Source organism: Neopsephotus bourkii, unplaced genomic scaffold (assembly GCF_033783945.1).
Source record: "Neopsephotus bourkii isolate Nb327-2 ecotype Australia unplaced genomic scaffold, CSIRO-AGI_Nbou_v1 NB_1707, whole genome shotgun sequence".
NCBI classification, from domain to species: domain Eukaryota; kingdom Metazoa; phylum Chordata; class Aves; order Psittaciformes; family Psittacidae; genus Neopsephotus; species Neopsephotus bourkii.
Genome location: NW_026902181.1, coordinates 4,429,576 through 4,445,293, shown reverse-complemented (window position 1 = coordinate 4,445,293; position 15,718 = coordinate 4,429,576). Strand labels below are relative to the sequence as shown.

The 15,718-nt window shown below is 45.2% G+C and overlaps 2 protein-coding genes across 11 annotated transcripts in view; both read left to right on the top strand.

Moving 5' to 3' along the window:
* The window catches only part of PLD4 (phospholipase D family member 4), a 116,622-nt gene that overhangs the window by 35,393 nt on the left and 65,511 nt on the right, over nucleotides 1-15,718 (top strand). The window lies entirely within an intron of this gene.
* Nucleotides 1,925-15,718, top strand: part of CEP170B (centrosomal protein 170B) — a 58,760-nt gene continuing 44,966 nt past the window's right edge. For 3 of the 10 annotated variants that reach the window (XM_061376234.1, XM_061376233.1, XM_061376225.1), the window contains exons 1-3: nucleotides 1,925-2,020; nucleotides 3,522-3,657; nucleotides 15,326-15,415. In XM_061376234.1, coding sequence (XP_061232218.1) covers nucleotides 3,553-3,657; nucleotides 15,326-15,415 — 195 coding nt within the window. In that variant the 5' untranslated portion in view covers nucleotides 1,925-2,020; nucleotides 3,522-3,552. Of the gene's footprint in view, nucleotides 2,021-2,562; nucleotides 2,583-2,629; nucleotides 2,731-3,521; nucleotides 3,658-15,325; nucleotides 15,416-15,718 lie in introns of those variants that run through there. The other 7 variants (XM_061376231.1, XM_061376230.1, XM_061376232.1 and 4 more) reach the window with 4 other exon arrangements.

The window sequence follows — 15,718 nt, the reverse complement described above, 5'->3', positions numbered from 1 at the left end:
AGGAGAGAGAAGGAAGGACTAATTTTTATTCCTTTTAGATCACTGGAATAACATAAAGAGGCTGTAATGCAACATTCAGCATGGCCCAGAGTATTGGCCTAAGCTGCATCTTCAGTTAGATCAGAAGACGTGGTAGGAACAAGAACGATTTTTCTTCTTTATACATAGCAAGTGACTGCTCAGTTAATACACATGTATAAATGAATGGTAAAAACGGGCTTAAGGAGAGACTAAAGCAAACAGTAACCTTTTTATAGTAACTTATAACAAAGATTTGCCTAGATGGCAGGCTTGTATAAAGAAGTAAATTACCTACTTCCTCTCACTGGTATAGAGATGCTCTACAGATTGGCTTATAGGGCAGCCTCTCCAGTAACTAGCTGTAGCTCAGAAAAAAAGTGAGTAAATGAATACTATTTATAAAAACTTAAGCTATAGGTCAGTTCAATCAATAATAAACCATCACTCAATGACAGGACTATCTGGCAAATATGGGCAAAGTCCTTTTTTACTTAAAAAGTATTTCTACTACTTCATGGCAGTGCACAATGCAAAAGCCCTCAAAGTGCCCCAGAAGCGGTGGCTGCTTATTCCTTCCTCCTGCCTGGCATCCAAGGGACATGGCATGCTGCAAGGGTGTGGTGCTCGGCTCCAGGGAGATACCAATAAAACACGGATGCTGCAGCCTCAGCCAGCTTTAAAGCCTTTGAAGATAATGACACCTTGAAATCACCCTGGAGCATGATGTATTTGCCAGGAACAAGTCAAATGTTTATTAAAGAAGGAATTAAACTATTATTTAAATAATAACAAAGTCCTACTGCTCTTCAGAAAGAGGAGGCAAAAGAAGAAATGCTGTTTTTCTTCCCTCCTCACAGTCTGCTGCAGCTTGCTGAATACACCATCCTTGGTTCCTCAGCTTTCCAGTAAGACTGTAGTCCAGGAGTGAGCCTGTGGAGTGATGGACTGTCCCCAGTGAGTGGCATACTGGACCTATGGTTTCAAATGACATCAGACTTCATTAAGGCTATATCCTGAGCCAAAATTCTAAATGAGTGTACTGAAGACACAAAAGGGAGCTCCCGCAGGTGACTGAGAAAGTCTGTTCAACACTGAATATACAGCATAAAATGCAAAGGCAGCTTTCCAGCTGCAGTATGGGCCTGGAGAAATATCTATATGAACTTGCTGTCTTCCTATAGTATTTTGTTAGCAGTCTATGACAGCTGGAACAAGAGAGCCAATGCAAAACTTCTGCTTCTTTCCAGCTCCACTGATTTCTGCCTGAGCTGAAAGCTCTCTTGAAAAAGTTCTTGCATCAGCAAATAGTTGGATCCATTACTATAACACTCAGTCTTTCTCCCTATGGGGAAAAAAGAGTGGTCATTGGTCCCTGCACTTCAGAAGTTTTCTGGTTACCTACAACTAAATAGAACCCATAAAATGGCACACCTTTTCACAGCACCTATTTCAGGCTCCTAGTCGAAAGCCAGGTCCTCGAGATTAATTCAGTCCTGTTGACTGCCTTTAGGTACTGCGCTGCAAGAGGACCTGAGGTGTGTAAGTGGAGATGGATGTCAAGCTACTTCCTGAAGCCCTGTTGCGAGTAGAAGAGGCTGGCACCGGGGCTAGCTCCCGTGGCTAGCAGCAGCAGCATCTCCTGCCCCCACGACGGAGAGGTTGCCTGTAAGGCCTCCCGAGGTCGGGGACAGTTGTGTTCGGAGAGCCCCTCCCAAAGCCTGCGATGAGGGGTGCTGAACCACAAACCCTGTCGGGAGCTGCCACACCTGCCGCTCAGGGGGGGCCAGCATCGGGCACCGCCGGAGCCGCGCAGGGCGGGGCAGGGCCGCGGTGAAGGGGGCGGTGGGGCAGCGGCCGGGCCCAGCGGCTGGAGCCGCCTCCTGACGTCGGGAACCTGCCGCGCGGGGGCGGGGCGGGCGCCGGGAGCGGCCCGCGGGGCAGGCAGAGCCGGCTGGCGGGGCGCGGCGTCCGGCCTGCCACCGCGCAGAGGCCGCAGCAGGTAGGGCGGCGGGAGGGTGTCTGAGAGGGAGTCGGGCCCCGGCAGATAAAGGGCCGCGCTCGCGCGCTCGCTCGCTCGCTCGACGGTGGCGGCTGCGGGGAGTGGGGATTCCGCGCCACACCTGGCTCGCTGCGGCCCTTAGGCGGTTCCGGCTGCTCGCCCTTCCTCTCTTCCCTTACCTCCCGTCAGCAGCGAGAGGGGCCCGGCAGGGGAAGGAACCGGCCCTTGCAGCCGGCTAAGGGGCTCGGCCGGTGGCTCCCGACTCCCCTCCCCCCGGGGGCTTTGTCGGGGAGGCGGCGGGAGCGGTGTGTCGGGGCCGCTCGCACGTCGTGACACGGGCACGGAAGCCCGTACCGCCGGCTCCCAGAGCGGTCTCTTCTCATTCCTCCAGGCCTGCGCCTTGCCGGGGGAGGTCTGTCGTCCTCCCGGCTGGTGTCACCTGCGCCTGCCCGGGGCTGCTGCGGAGGGGAAGGCGGGCGGTCAGGCTGTGAGCGCCGCGCAGCCCAGATAAAATGGAGATCTTCCCTCGGTGCATTTAGGAATGCAACTTGGATCCAGGGAGGTGGGTGAGGGGAAGGCGAGAGCCTGATGTGTGACACTCCATTTTCCTCCACCCAGGGAGAGGAAAAGGCAATGTTGTGGGAGGGGGAGGAGGCGAGGCCACGGGAGCAGGCTGCCTGCAGCCGGGCTGTAGCAGCCACAACAAACAGGTGTGGCTGGGAGTGTTCCGATAAGCGCTGCCCGCCGCTGCTGCCCGCGCAGGTTATAGCTGCCCATTCTTCTGCGTGTTGCGGGGCAAAGAGGGGCAATGCTACCAAAACCCTCCGGTGGGGACTGCAGCCCATGTTTCCTGTCCGGGGGTTGGTTCTTCGACCAGCTCAAGCAGTGAGGAAGGGAGGGAGGCAGGCAGGAAGGAAGGAAGGATCTGTGGGCTCCCGACTTACATCAGTGTGGAAGTGGGATGAGCAATAAAAGAGGCTGTTCTCCACCCAGCACTCGTGTAACCGCGCCTGGGAGTGTACTGTGAAAGGTTAGAGGAGCCTGGTTGTATCACCTTAATGATGTGCTGGTCCAGATCTTTGATGATGGTGGAAGCTCAAGCTGTGATCTGTGTGCACAGTGATAGCGACAAGGAAATGTTCTGGAAAAGAGGTCTTTTTTTTTTTTTTTTTTTTCCCCTCCCCAGCATATTTATCATTTCATTGATTGGATTCAGCTGCATGTTTCTTTTTTTTAAAGAATCCTTTCTTCAGATCCTTAGTCTTACATGCTGTGGGAATATTTTCAGGGCTGCAGAGCTCCTGCATGTGGCACATGGGCAGCAGATACTGGCACACTTCACAACTGCTGATTGCAGCAAGAAATTTAAGACATGAACACAAAGTGCAAGTGTCAGTGCTGGGTCCTGTGGTGTAGGGAAATTTGGGAACTGCAGCTATGCACTGGCGTACGTCGAGGCTTCATTAATAGCTCACTGTTTGTTACGTCTTTTTGTGTTTAGGATGCATAAAGATTAAGTGTCAAGCGCCAAAATGAGTGTGACTTCGTGGTTCTTGGTGAGCAGCACTGGCATTCGCCATCGGCTCCCTCGGGAGATGATATTTGTTGGCAGAGATGACTGTGAACTGATGCTGCAGGTAATACGGATTTTTTTGTTGTTATTTCTTCAGACGATGCAGTAGATGTTGATGTAATGCTGGATATGTGTAGGTGTTGTGTGTTTTCCTGAAATGACATCTTTTAAAAGGAGCTTCCCTTTTTATGTTGAGTCTGCAGTTCCCATGAAGACTTCCCATATTTGTGAAAGTGCAAGTGAGGTTTCTTTCAAATTGCCGTGTCATCAGATGGATAGGAGCTGTACTGGTGGGAGATTAATCAAATAGATTAACTATGTTGACGCTACTAGAACTAGTAAGCCAAGACATACTGTTCTGGCCTGATCTGCAATTATGCTGCTTTTTTTTTGTAGCTTTTAATATATCCACTGTTTACTAGAATGTTTCATTTGAATGGGGGCAGGTTTTTTGTTTGCTTATTTTTCCCTTTAAATTTGGTTAAATTGTCAGTGCTTGTATTTCTCATTTAGTTTTTTGGTTTTTTTTATTATGGTGGGAAATCCTGATGTTAAGTAGAGAAACTAGCTCTTTTGGTGGGGTAAGTAAGGTGGTGACCTCTTCTCAAAGTAATTGTGTTACTCGGGCAAACTTGCAGCTTCTGTTAGTGTTTTCCATACCAGCATGTGTCTCTGCTGGACCTAATTCAATGTATCTCAAGTGTTGACTGTGGTCTGATGCTTGACAGCATAATGTAATAGATGTCACTCCAAACAAATGGAGCTGGAATCTTGCAAAGAGCTTTTGACAGGAGCACTTGAGCTCAGGAATTTATAGAAGCTTGAAATTAATTTAGTGTTTCTGCAAGACCCATGCCATGGGGGAAAAAAAAGTTTGACTGTATCTGCATGACCCCTGTTTACCCTTTACAAAGGTGGTAAATGCGCCTTTTGGTTGGTGGTAAAATTAGGAAGCTGCCTGCACAACAGGGACTCCCTCCTCATAATTTCCACTGCTGAGCTGGTCACAGGTATGTCCTAAATGCTTTGTTGATGTACTGCCAAGCAGGCTGTGTTTGTATTTACTACAGGGATTTTGTGTGATGCATTAACAGGAGGTCTGTTCAGGGGGTAGGAGTTCTTGTACAAGGTGTACTTGGAAGCAAGGTGTCGTCTAGCTGTAATAACGTATTACCATCTGCAAAAGGAGTGCTGGCAGTGTTTGTACTGCTCTGTTAGCTGGCAGTGAATGGCATAGGTGTACAGTGGTAGAGCCTGAAGCATGCTCCTATTCAGCAGCAGATTGTTTGTTTGGGCTTTCCCATGAATCACACTGTCTTTTTATTTCATGCTTCTACGTGTCTGACTGGTGAGACATGTAAAGGTGAGACATTAAAAATGTCCTGGTATTTTCTATAAGTCTGCATTTGGCAGCTCCAGGAGCCTGATTGCTGTGTTCTCTTGCAACTTGGAGTAAACATATACAGTGGCCTTGGTTTCCAAAAATGGCCCAAGTTTTAGAGTGCTCATCTTAATACCTTTTGAGGTAGTTGTGGGGTATTTCATGCTTCTGGAGTATTACACATGGAGTATTATACATAGAGTATTTCATGATTCTTTCCAAGTCTGAGCTGGCTTGTCAGTGTTGCATGTGAGAGTGAAGCAATTGTATTTTAAAGGTTTTCATTATTTCACCAGGGGAAGGCTCTAGATTGCCTGTAAAAGCCAGCTGTTTATGCTCATAGGGTGAGTTACATGTGACCCTTTATAAGCATATTAGTTTACTATCTCCAGTAAGAAAGCTTTTTCTAGGATCACATATAAATTCTTAATTTGAACAGCACAGCACATTATTTGTCTAGCCATTTGCTTATAGAGATGTTTTCCAGAGCTACCTTGGCCTACAAATGAGATGACTATAGTAAGACTCAGTGTGGAAGAGAGATTGTGAGCGGAGACTTGATATCCAAGCAAAATGGTATGTGAGCAGATGGAGGATGAGATCTAAAAATAGACTTTTTCCTGCTGTGACTGTCCATGTCACAAAATCATTGTGCAGACTGGCACAATCATTTGTCTTGGGGAAAGCGTAAGAAGCAGGGCAGTTATCACAACAGATGGACAGAGCTCTAGTGACAGCGTTTGCACCTGGAGTATTTCTGTGGTACTGACCCTGAAACGTTTTTGCACAGTGATTCTGCTTACGTATTTCAAGATTTTGCTTTATCCCTTGGAGTGCGCAACTGGAAGCAAACTGGCAATATTTGGGGAGTGGACTGAATGACCTGGTCTGTAGTTTTAGTCTCTTAAGACTGTTGCTGCTTAGTGATTTCATTGTTATACAGCTTGTGGTTCCCTGTTGAGACTGTGTGTCTTAGATGGTGCACAAACATACAACACGGAGATACAACACTGATATTTGTCCTGGAGACCTTGCAGTCTTGCCTTTCTCATTTTACTGTTTTAGGAGTGTGTTGTCTTCTGATATTTTCTTGGAACATGTTATCTTAAGGTATCATATCACTGAACACCAAAAAATTATGGCTTTGTCACCAAACAATCAAGCTTTCATTTTGCCGGTTAATCCTTATTTCATACAAGTACTAGATTTGCTTTTTGGGTTAACAAAGAGATGAAGAAAACCGGAGTCTTAAAGCTTAATTTTAAGTAGGTTTGATAGTAGGGAAGCATAATCTACCTTGAAATCTTTTATACCTATTAAGAAGATTAGAAATATTTTACATGTTTTTGCAGCATTGTAAAGCTTCTAGTACAACTAAATGCGAGATTTACATTTATTTTGAATGTTAATGCATGACAAAAATGCCATTTAGCGTTGCTTGGCATGCCCAGTGTTGTTACACAGTGTCAGGGACTCAGTTCTGACGTTTTTCTGATGAACAGTGCTTGATTTCTTCAGCAGTCTCACTGGCTCCCTCCAGGTAACAAACAGCAGGCGTGTAGAAATCTAGACCTTCAATACTTGTAGTAGCGTGTTTTTTTTTTTCTGTGGGACTTGGGGATGGTGGAAAGGAATTATCTGAAAAGGTTTGCTTTTTTTATTTTTTTACCAAAAAAAAGAAGGTTTTTGGACTATCAAACAAAGTAGTTCTCCCCTTGCCACTCTTCCCCAAAATCCTTCTTGGGAAGTATAGTTGCCCTTTTTATGAGTTTTGATCATTAGCTTAATGGGATGGGTATTTACTTAAGGGAATAAACATTTTGCAAACTTAGAATTTTCACGTAACCATTAAAATCTTCCCTCTGTCCCTAAACAAAGTGTTCTTTGCATCTTTGAAAAGTGTAAATATTTAAAAGAAGGGAAAGCAGGGCCATAACTTTCTCGGTTTTGTGTGAGAAGGAGAGGAATGTTTACTGAAAAAATTGCAAAAGCAAAATGTTTAACCAGTGCTCCCTATACTATGCCCCTCTCTTTAGAGCAGTGGTTTGGGCATGCTATTGTCCTACACCAGGTGAATTTATATATATGAGTTACAGCAGGAGTAGGTAATAGATGGCGTGATGCATCTGTTTTATGCCTATGTCCTGTGTGACTCTTAAGACAGCTTGACACTTCCTACCAGGAGATGCTTTTTTTCAACTGCTTATAGCTCTATTAAACTTCGTAACTGTTTGGCATGAGAGTTTATTTTCCAGGCGTCTGTTTTAGGCAGTGTATTCTGGACACAATCAGCTGCCTTCTTTGGTCTTTGGTGTGAGCAACTATGAGAAAAAATAGCATTTTCTTCATGTAAACTATTTAAAACTGTCTTCAATGTGTTCTTTTAAGTTCTGGCATTGTACAGCTGGGTTCTGATTTTTTTCAAGAGTGAAAGTCTAGGTCAGAGGCTATTCCTCCCCCCCCCCCCATCAATAATCTAAAATCATTTGGACAAGTTCCAAACATTTGAGAAAAAGAAATTGGTGTTTGCATGTGATCAGCAGGTACTTCTTTGATACTGTTGTCTAAAGTCATATTTCATCTGGGAGTGAGGTTAGTAAGGGGAGAGATTGGAGGGCAGAACTGTTGTAGGTTGGGCAAAGAGGAAATAGGTGCGGGGATGTGCAAGGCTGGGGTTTAGATGTAAGAGGAACTGCACTAGATTAGATCAAATTGCGCCTAGCCTGGTATCCTGACTCAGACAGTGGTCAAAGCAGCTGTCGAGGAAAATGTGGGGACAAGCCAAGAGTATAATAATACTTCCAGCGTACTTGCTCAACCTCTTGACCCATGTTTCAGGAAGCCAGAGACCAGATCTTTGCATCTGGTTGTTGAATTTCTACTCTATAAAGCCTCACCATGAGATTAAGATTTGGCTGAGCAGGGAGGCACAAAGAGGAGCCTGTCATTTGTGCAGAGTGAGGGAAGGAGCAGCAGCAGAGTTTGGAGAAGTGGAAGGTGGTGCATATAGGGCAGAAGCTGTTAAGTGTGGGGGAAGTGGGCATTACAGGATGTGGCTGCTGAGTGGCATCTCCCTTGGGCCTGAGGTGGGTCAAGACTTGCTTTTATTCTGGTGTCAGCAGCTAGCTGCGAAATTTACTAGCCGTGCATCTGGCATTGGTCCGTGTGGGATATCACGTGCTGCTTATCATGTCAGTTCATGGTATTTATTCATTCAAGTGGTGTAGGGGCTTGTGAGCTGAACATGCAAGTTCATTCTGCTACTGAATTGGATAAATGGTAACGATACAGCTTAAATAGATGTTTTCCTTTTTTTGTCTTGCTTTTGTAAAAAGTTAGGAAATGACAAGTGTTCTAGACACCTAAGGAACATTGTTACGGCTGCTAAGTGTTTATAACTGCAGAGCAGTTATGACATACCAGAGTGAAGATTGCCTGTGTAATCCTGCTTCTGCCCCTGTGTATGTAGGCATGACGATGCAATCTGTTATTGTGTCATTACTGGATATGTTTTCCCCGCAGGATCTGTCCAGTGTTTGGTACACAGGGTGCACGATGCACCCTGCAAATAATGCGGTGCAGTGATGAACTCTGTGTGTATGACGTCTGGTCAAATTAAGGTTACCTTGACCTAATATATCCTACCTTCCCTGGGCTGTGCTTGATAATATGATGTCTCTCCTATGTAGTTTATAAGTGTATACATGAACATGTGTGGATAGGTGTGGTGTAGCTTGTCTACAGCATTATGCTGGGAGGAAGCAGATGGTGTGAATTTGGTAGATTATCTTTTCACTGGTACTTGTAGGTGAATTCACTGTGGTACAGAAGTCTGTCCATCACTCAGGTGTTTCCTGTGTTGGGAGTTCCCAGTAGAAGCCATGGGGAATCTGTGCTGCGTTTTGTGTCCTCTCCTTCTTCCCTATGGAAGTGTGGATCTGGAGTGGGAAGCTATAGTCAGGACAGGGTGGTGCCCCACTCATGCTATTTTTCTGCAGTTACCCAGAGAGTGTAAACCATTACCTAAGTTAGTCCCTGGGCGCTGGGAATTGCCAAGAGTTATTCATTAGGTGTAGGTGTCTTACAGGCAGAAGAGAAAGGATCTAGCCTTGGGAAGGCTCTACTCTTTGACAGGTAGTGTTTCTAGGTGCCTGGGCAGCAACTATGGGAGGAAGGATGCACATCCCGTAATTCCAGGCCTAGAGTTGTTATTTTGGCTCTTGCCTCCCCCATTATTTTCTGTTAATGTGCAGTTGATGGGAGGATCATGGTGTCTGATGAAATGTGTGCTGAGGAGGCTGGAGGCATGGCAGCACTGGCAAACTTGGGAGGGGAGTTCATTGCTGGAGACAGGGTAAGGAGAGAGGTGATGGTGGCACTGCAGGCAGGTGGCTGTTAGGGGTGAGAGGACTGCTTGTGGCTGGCAATGTCCTTGAAGCTTGGCCTGTGAGGGAAGTGTTTGTTCTGCTCTGCAGTGGGCAGAGAAAGTGGGGACCCCTTCCATGTCTGAGATCCTGATCTAGATGCTAGCATGCAGCTTGGCTGTGCTATAGAAATCCAGGGTTCTGTCCCACCTAAGGTGATGCTTTTCTGTACCTCCTAAGTGCCCATAAAAAACAAAGGGAAAAAGCCAGTGCATCTGTGGGCAGCATGTTCCATTTCTGCAGTCAGTATCTGATACTGGGTCACTTGGAACTGGTGTTCCACTTTGGAAAGGGGAAACCAGCAAGCAAACGCCCATTTCACCCCCAAATTAACGGGTTAAGTTTTTATGGGAACAATGCCAACTTCCAAATCCCTTTGCCAAGATGTGGGGATTACAGTTTCATTTTCCTGGGGGATTTCTTTCTTTTGTTCAAGGCCTTATTTTTTGCCTGAATGCTCTGGCCCTGGTCCTGCCACAGCTCCACTAATCCTGTGGTCTTGGCTGCAGCAAAGCTGAAGGCAGGAGCTTCTGCAGTTTGGAAGCTGTAAAGTGAGTCCAGCCCCAAGACAAGAAGGCTACACTTGCTGAAGAGACATTTGTCTGCTCAGGCAGAGTCATGTGGAAACTGGCAGCACATACTCCTGGGAGTGATTGAGCTGCGTCTTGTGGGGGTGTCACACTCACAACCAGCCTCGGGCAGGATGCAGTATCCACTAATATTCTGGAAAAGTACTGGAGTGAAGTGTGGTCAAAGAGGGAGACCCAGTATTCATATCTGTCATTAGACATTACCTGGGGTTTTACTTCTGAGTAGCAAAAATCATATTTGAAGCCAGAATGCAAGGATTTTTATTTTATTTTGCCCTTTAAAAAAAAAGAAAAGGCTTTTTCTGTCTCCTTTCTACAGTGGGACACTAGGAGGGGTTTGTCTTTCCTTGCCGGGACACTTCTGCAGAGCACAGCACTCGCAGAAATGTAACCTGGTCACTGTGGAAAGTATTTGAGCAAATGTTTATTGCTTGCTGCCACCAGAATGCTGCAGTTATCTTGTGCCAGACGTGCACAACAAACTGCAGTGAGGAATAGGGAAACTGCTCTAATTTGTTTATTTTATCTCCAGTACCACGGTGCCTCATCGCACTGGCAGGGCTGAGGTCCAAATCTCAACCCTGAACAGTAGTTTTTTTGCTTGTGGTAATTCTCCTGGGGAAAAGGTAGCATCTGTATCCACATAGACAGCTGAGCTGTGTCTGCTTGCTGGCCCTGTGGGGAAATGCAGGCTGTCTGGCTGTATTTCTCCTCCTGCCTCCCTAGGCAGGTCTTGTTTCCTTGTGGGTTTTGCTTGGCATCTCTGCAGCTTGTGCTTTCATCCTGAGTGCCCTGTTCTGTGTATCAGATCCTTCACCACACAAAGCTATAAGGTATCTGCAGCACATGCAGCCAGCGTGATATGTACCTCCATGGAGACTCCTGAGCACTTCTGAAGCTGCTTTTGCTGCTCCCATTCTAAGCAGGGGCTTTTGCTGATTTGATGTGTGCAGTTTTGGGAATCACAAGTGAGCAGCCTAAAGACTGAAGATGTGGGTACTGATATGGGACTGTCAGACCCAGATGTGCCATTTCTGTCTCTGATTTAGCCTATCTGCTTAATATGATCTTGGAAGAAAGAAGAACTGTAACATAGCTCTGTCTTCAGATATATATGCTGCATGTGCATTTTGTCTATGAGGTATTTAAAATGTAACGCATTGGAGATAGATGGTGGAGAAGCAGGGCAGCCTTACATTAGGAAGTGATTTGAATGTCTGGAAATGCAAGCCCTGGATGAGAAATATTAGTGTAGTAACAAATCAGTGTCCATGTTTTCCCTTCAGACAAGTGTAAATGTTAATCAGTAAAGCACACATTGTGTTTTCCGGAGTTATTTTCATTTGATAAATGGTCCGGTGTTGGGACATGGTGAGAATGCTGTGTTCTTCCCTCATTCCCACCCTCTTGGAGTGTAGCTTTATTTCTTGCCTGAAGATCACTAGTGCTTAGGTGGACATCTCTCTTCCTTGTCTTTTTTTCTCCTCATTGTTATCTGAGGCACTCCAGCTCCGATTTTGTTGTTTGATCCAAGCAGAATCGCAGTGATCCTTCCCATAGCTCAGGAGTGCTGCTCATCCCATCACAAGTGCTTTTCTGGTGAAACAGGTTAACTGCTAGGGGGTACTTGTTATTTTTTGCTTTTAACATCTGGATATAGGCACTTTGGGGTTTTTTAACACTTTATTAGAACATACATTTTTTTCTGCTTGGGCCCCTGTGTCCACTCCCAATAGATGGCTCAGCCTTGCCTTTTGTTGTGGAGGTTGCGGTTGGAAGGGTTGGAAAGGACCTTAAAGGTAATCTAGCTCCAATCCCCTGCCTTGGGCACGGACACCTTTCACTAGACTAGGTTGCTCAAAGCCCCATCCTGCTTGATCATAAGCAAGGCTCAGTATTTGATACAAGTATGCATTTTAACCTAGGGATCCCCTTATATTTGTGATTCAGTCGACTTGATTGAAGCTTTTCAATTTATGGATGCTTAAAATCTTGCCAGTGGAGTTGCAGACTGTTGGGAGCTCTCACCCATGGCCTGCTCTGTAATGTGTCAACTTGGGCTTCTTAAATCACTTTCTGTAATTCAGGTGGGCCATGCATTAGAAACCACTGATCTGCTGGGATGAAGTGGCTTCCATAGGACTGTTCTCAGGCTCTCAGCTGTTACCACTCTGAAAACTAGTTAGTCTTTTCTTTGGAAGTGGGATTGAGGCAGTCTGCTCCTCTCTGAAAACAAAACCCTGATCAGGCACTGGGTTGCTGCTGTCACTGCACACAAGAGCAGTTTATGTTAAATGTAACTGATGTTGAAATAAACCACACCTCAGTTCTCAAGTAAAAGTGACCTTTGGCAAGTCTGCATCAAAATAAATAAGGTGTGAGTTTAGTTATTTTGAGTTTCCTTGGAGACAGGCCCTTAGGAACTCCTGCTGCCACTTCTTGTGATGTTTGCTGGTTTAACATAAACAAAACTGAGAAAATTCCCCTCTGTCCACAAAAGAATGAAATTTCACAGAAGCGTGGTTTGTGTAATAGTTTGCCGTGTTCCTTGTGTGTTCTTTAAAGAGATGCTGAGAAGTTGTATCAAGACTGTGGGCCAAATTTTGCATATCATTGCAAAGGGCTGTCTTGAGCACAGTTGAAACTTCCTTAGAAATGAGCATAGATTGGTTCTTTCGGTGACCTCTTCCTGCTTTTATGTAGGGTTATATCATGCTGCTGGAACACATCTCTGCTCCATGGCAGGGGGGTTGGAACTTGATGATCTTAAGGTCCTTTCCAACCCTAACTATTCTGTGAGTCTATGATTCTATTCTCCTCTGATGACTGTTGTTTGGTTTGGGACCCTTGAGTAGCTGTAGTCAGCTGTTGTAAAATACAGCACCCCAAAGGCAATGCTTACATCAGGGTCATTTGCAGGGCAAATTGAATTTCTGGGAGACAGCTGGTTCCCAGAAATAAACCCTTTTAAAATGTCCTGTGATTCATTTAACATCAGATACCAGATTAAAATCTACCCTAATTTTTGTCTGTATTAGCTTTTTGGGATGGAATCCTTTCTGTCATTGATGGGGGGGGGGTGTCTAGAGGAATTGTTCTGCCTTTAAAATCTGTTAATTTTTAAATGAGTCTTTATGGCATACTGTAAAAAGGTAAAGCAGACATTGCTGCAAGAGTTAGTCCATGTTCCTTTACATCCCATTGGGAACAGTGGTGTCTACAATTTTGGGTAGCACAGGAACTGGGGAAGACCTGCATCTGTCCTGTGCAGGCAGGACCTATGTGCATATTTATCTTTAAGTCCATGAGGGTGAAAGGTAGTTATATTTATGTCTCTGTATGGGAGGTCAGGTACAACTCCAATTCTTACAGAATCAGGTGCTGTGATACATGAGGCTGTGGCTGGAGATGTTCCCTTCATCAGGGCCATGTGCCAAGTTGCAGGTCTTGCGGAGCATCCCTCAACCATCCTTGCCCAGACAGTTGTTATCTTATGATGTGTGTACCTGCCACATCACTTAGGCTGTTGCAGACTGAACTGAGGTGCTTCATCTAATGTGTAACAGAGAAAAGCAATAGCTTCTCACTGCAAACACTCAAGACCTGTCCTATGTTGAGGTCAGGGTCAGACACCAAGTGTGGTGATTGCATGAGGGCAAGAGATGTATGCGTGTGCCTCCTGGAGGGCCTTGCTGTGCTTCACTTCCCATTTTTAGGGCTTGATGTATCAGGAGATGCAAGTGGGGTGTCCCCAACCACATTGTCTCTGCCTCTGTTTCTTTGGGGAGCATTTGCTGTCTGAGCAGCACCATTTGGGCAGTAGAGTGTTGAGTGCTGCCTCGTGTTTCATCTGGGATTTATTTGAGCTGACACCTTGCAAATTCAGCAGTGCTAAGTAGCTGTATTAGTGAGGCAGCTGGAGGTTTGGAGTCAGTCACCTGCCCTCTACTTGTGGTGGCATGTCGTGAATGGTGTGAGGGACGTCACAAGGTGGAAGGGCAGTCTTCTGGCCAAGTGCATGCTTTCTTCATACTAGTACTTTGGGGTTATTCTGGAGGACAGGTCTCCTGGGCTGACATATGCTTTGCAAGGGGGATGAAGTGACATTTATCAGTTACTAGGATATTAACAGTGTGTTGACGTTGGCAGGGGCAGAAGAAATTCCTGCAAATGGAGCAGTTTGTCCAGCAAAACCTCTGTATTTTCACTAAGGAATTCCCCTGAAACAATCTTTGCCTCAACATGCTTGTAAGGAAGTAGATAATGGCTTGCTGAGAGCGGTGCTGTGGAAACTAGTATATTTATACTTGAGGAAACGGGAAGCACTTTCACCAAGAACGTGTTGGTCAATGCCCAGGAAGAGGAGGATTTGCTGATTTAGAGCCTGGCTTGTCTCCCTGCTTTGGTAGCATGTCCTACCCTCCCCTGCCCAAGATACCAGGGAGTTCTCGGTGTTGTGTGTGCATGCTGATGGAGTGACTGGTTCCAGTGACTGGTTGAGGTCAACTGCAGCAAGAATTCAAGTTATGAGAGGCAGATCTAAATACAGTCTGGTGTCTTTAAAGCTGTAACACAGCATATTTCAAAATTATGTAGAACTTTTGATCTAACACTTGTTCCTCAGAAGTCTCACACTATTCTCGCCAAAGTGTCATTCTCTGTTCTGAAGATGCAGTGCATTTATTACTTGTGCATCATGGCAAAGCTGGTTGCACCAAATCACTGTTCAGTTCAGTGTTCTCGAACCTAGCCTTAAATTTGAATTTTCCTGGAGTTGCTTTTTTTTCCTCATAGCAAGTTTACTAACTTCTCTTCAACTTGAAAAGCATCCTAGAATTTAAGTAAAATCTGGGACATAATCGTGGGAACAGAATACATTGTTGTAACTTAAGAAAATGGTTTATCTTTCCTTGAAATAGGAATTAATCATCCCAAATAGGAATGTCCCTAGTGATGAGGCCACCAGCTTTGGCTGGTGAAAAATGAAGCTCTGCTAGTTCACACTGGCTGAGATCCTGCCCCAGGCTTTCCATTTGGCTGGTTTTATTTTCAGTGTGTATTGATATAATTCATTGAAATTATGGCATAGTCTTTACAGCCTTCAGTGATTTGCCCTTCCCCCCCCCCCCCCCCCCAGTTGAACCATTTAAACAACCATGGAAGCATTTACTGTTAATCCTTTGGTTGTTTGTAGTAGTAAATATTATTTAATCCTTCCTACTTTTAGCTTTTCTCCCTTTACCCCATATCAAATTAGCTTAATGTTGAAATGTTGCATTGATTAACACTGTGTCTTATGCGTGACCAGTCTCACATTCATTATGCTTTCATTGCCAGTCCCGCAGTGTCGATAAGCAGCATGCTGTGATCAACTATGACAAGGAGAAAGATGAGCACTGGGTGAAGGATCTCGGGAGCTTAAATGGCGTAAGTAGTAAACCTCCTGGATTATGAAAGCAAACGTGCACCATGCTGAATCTGCAAGTGCTTGTGCACTTAATTCTGTTAGACCCTTTTGGGTTGCTGCAACTCTTTGCATGAGTTAAGCAAATGTACATAATTATTTGCAAAGCCTGAGATGGAGGTCGTATAGCACCTCATCTTAGAAGAGAGAAGCTTTCGTGCATTTTGTATTTCTTTTTCCATTTCTTCTGTGTCCTTGCAGAACAGTTCAGAGCTCATAAAATCACAGAGCTGTTCACAAAAGAGGAGGAAATAAATTTAGTCTCA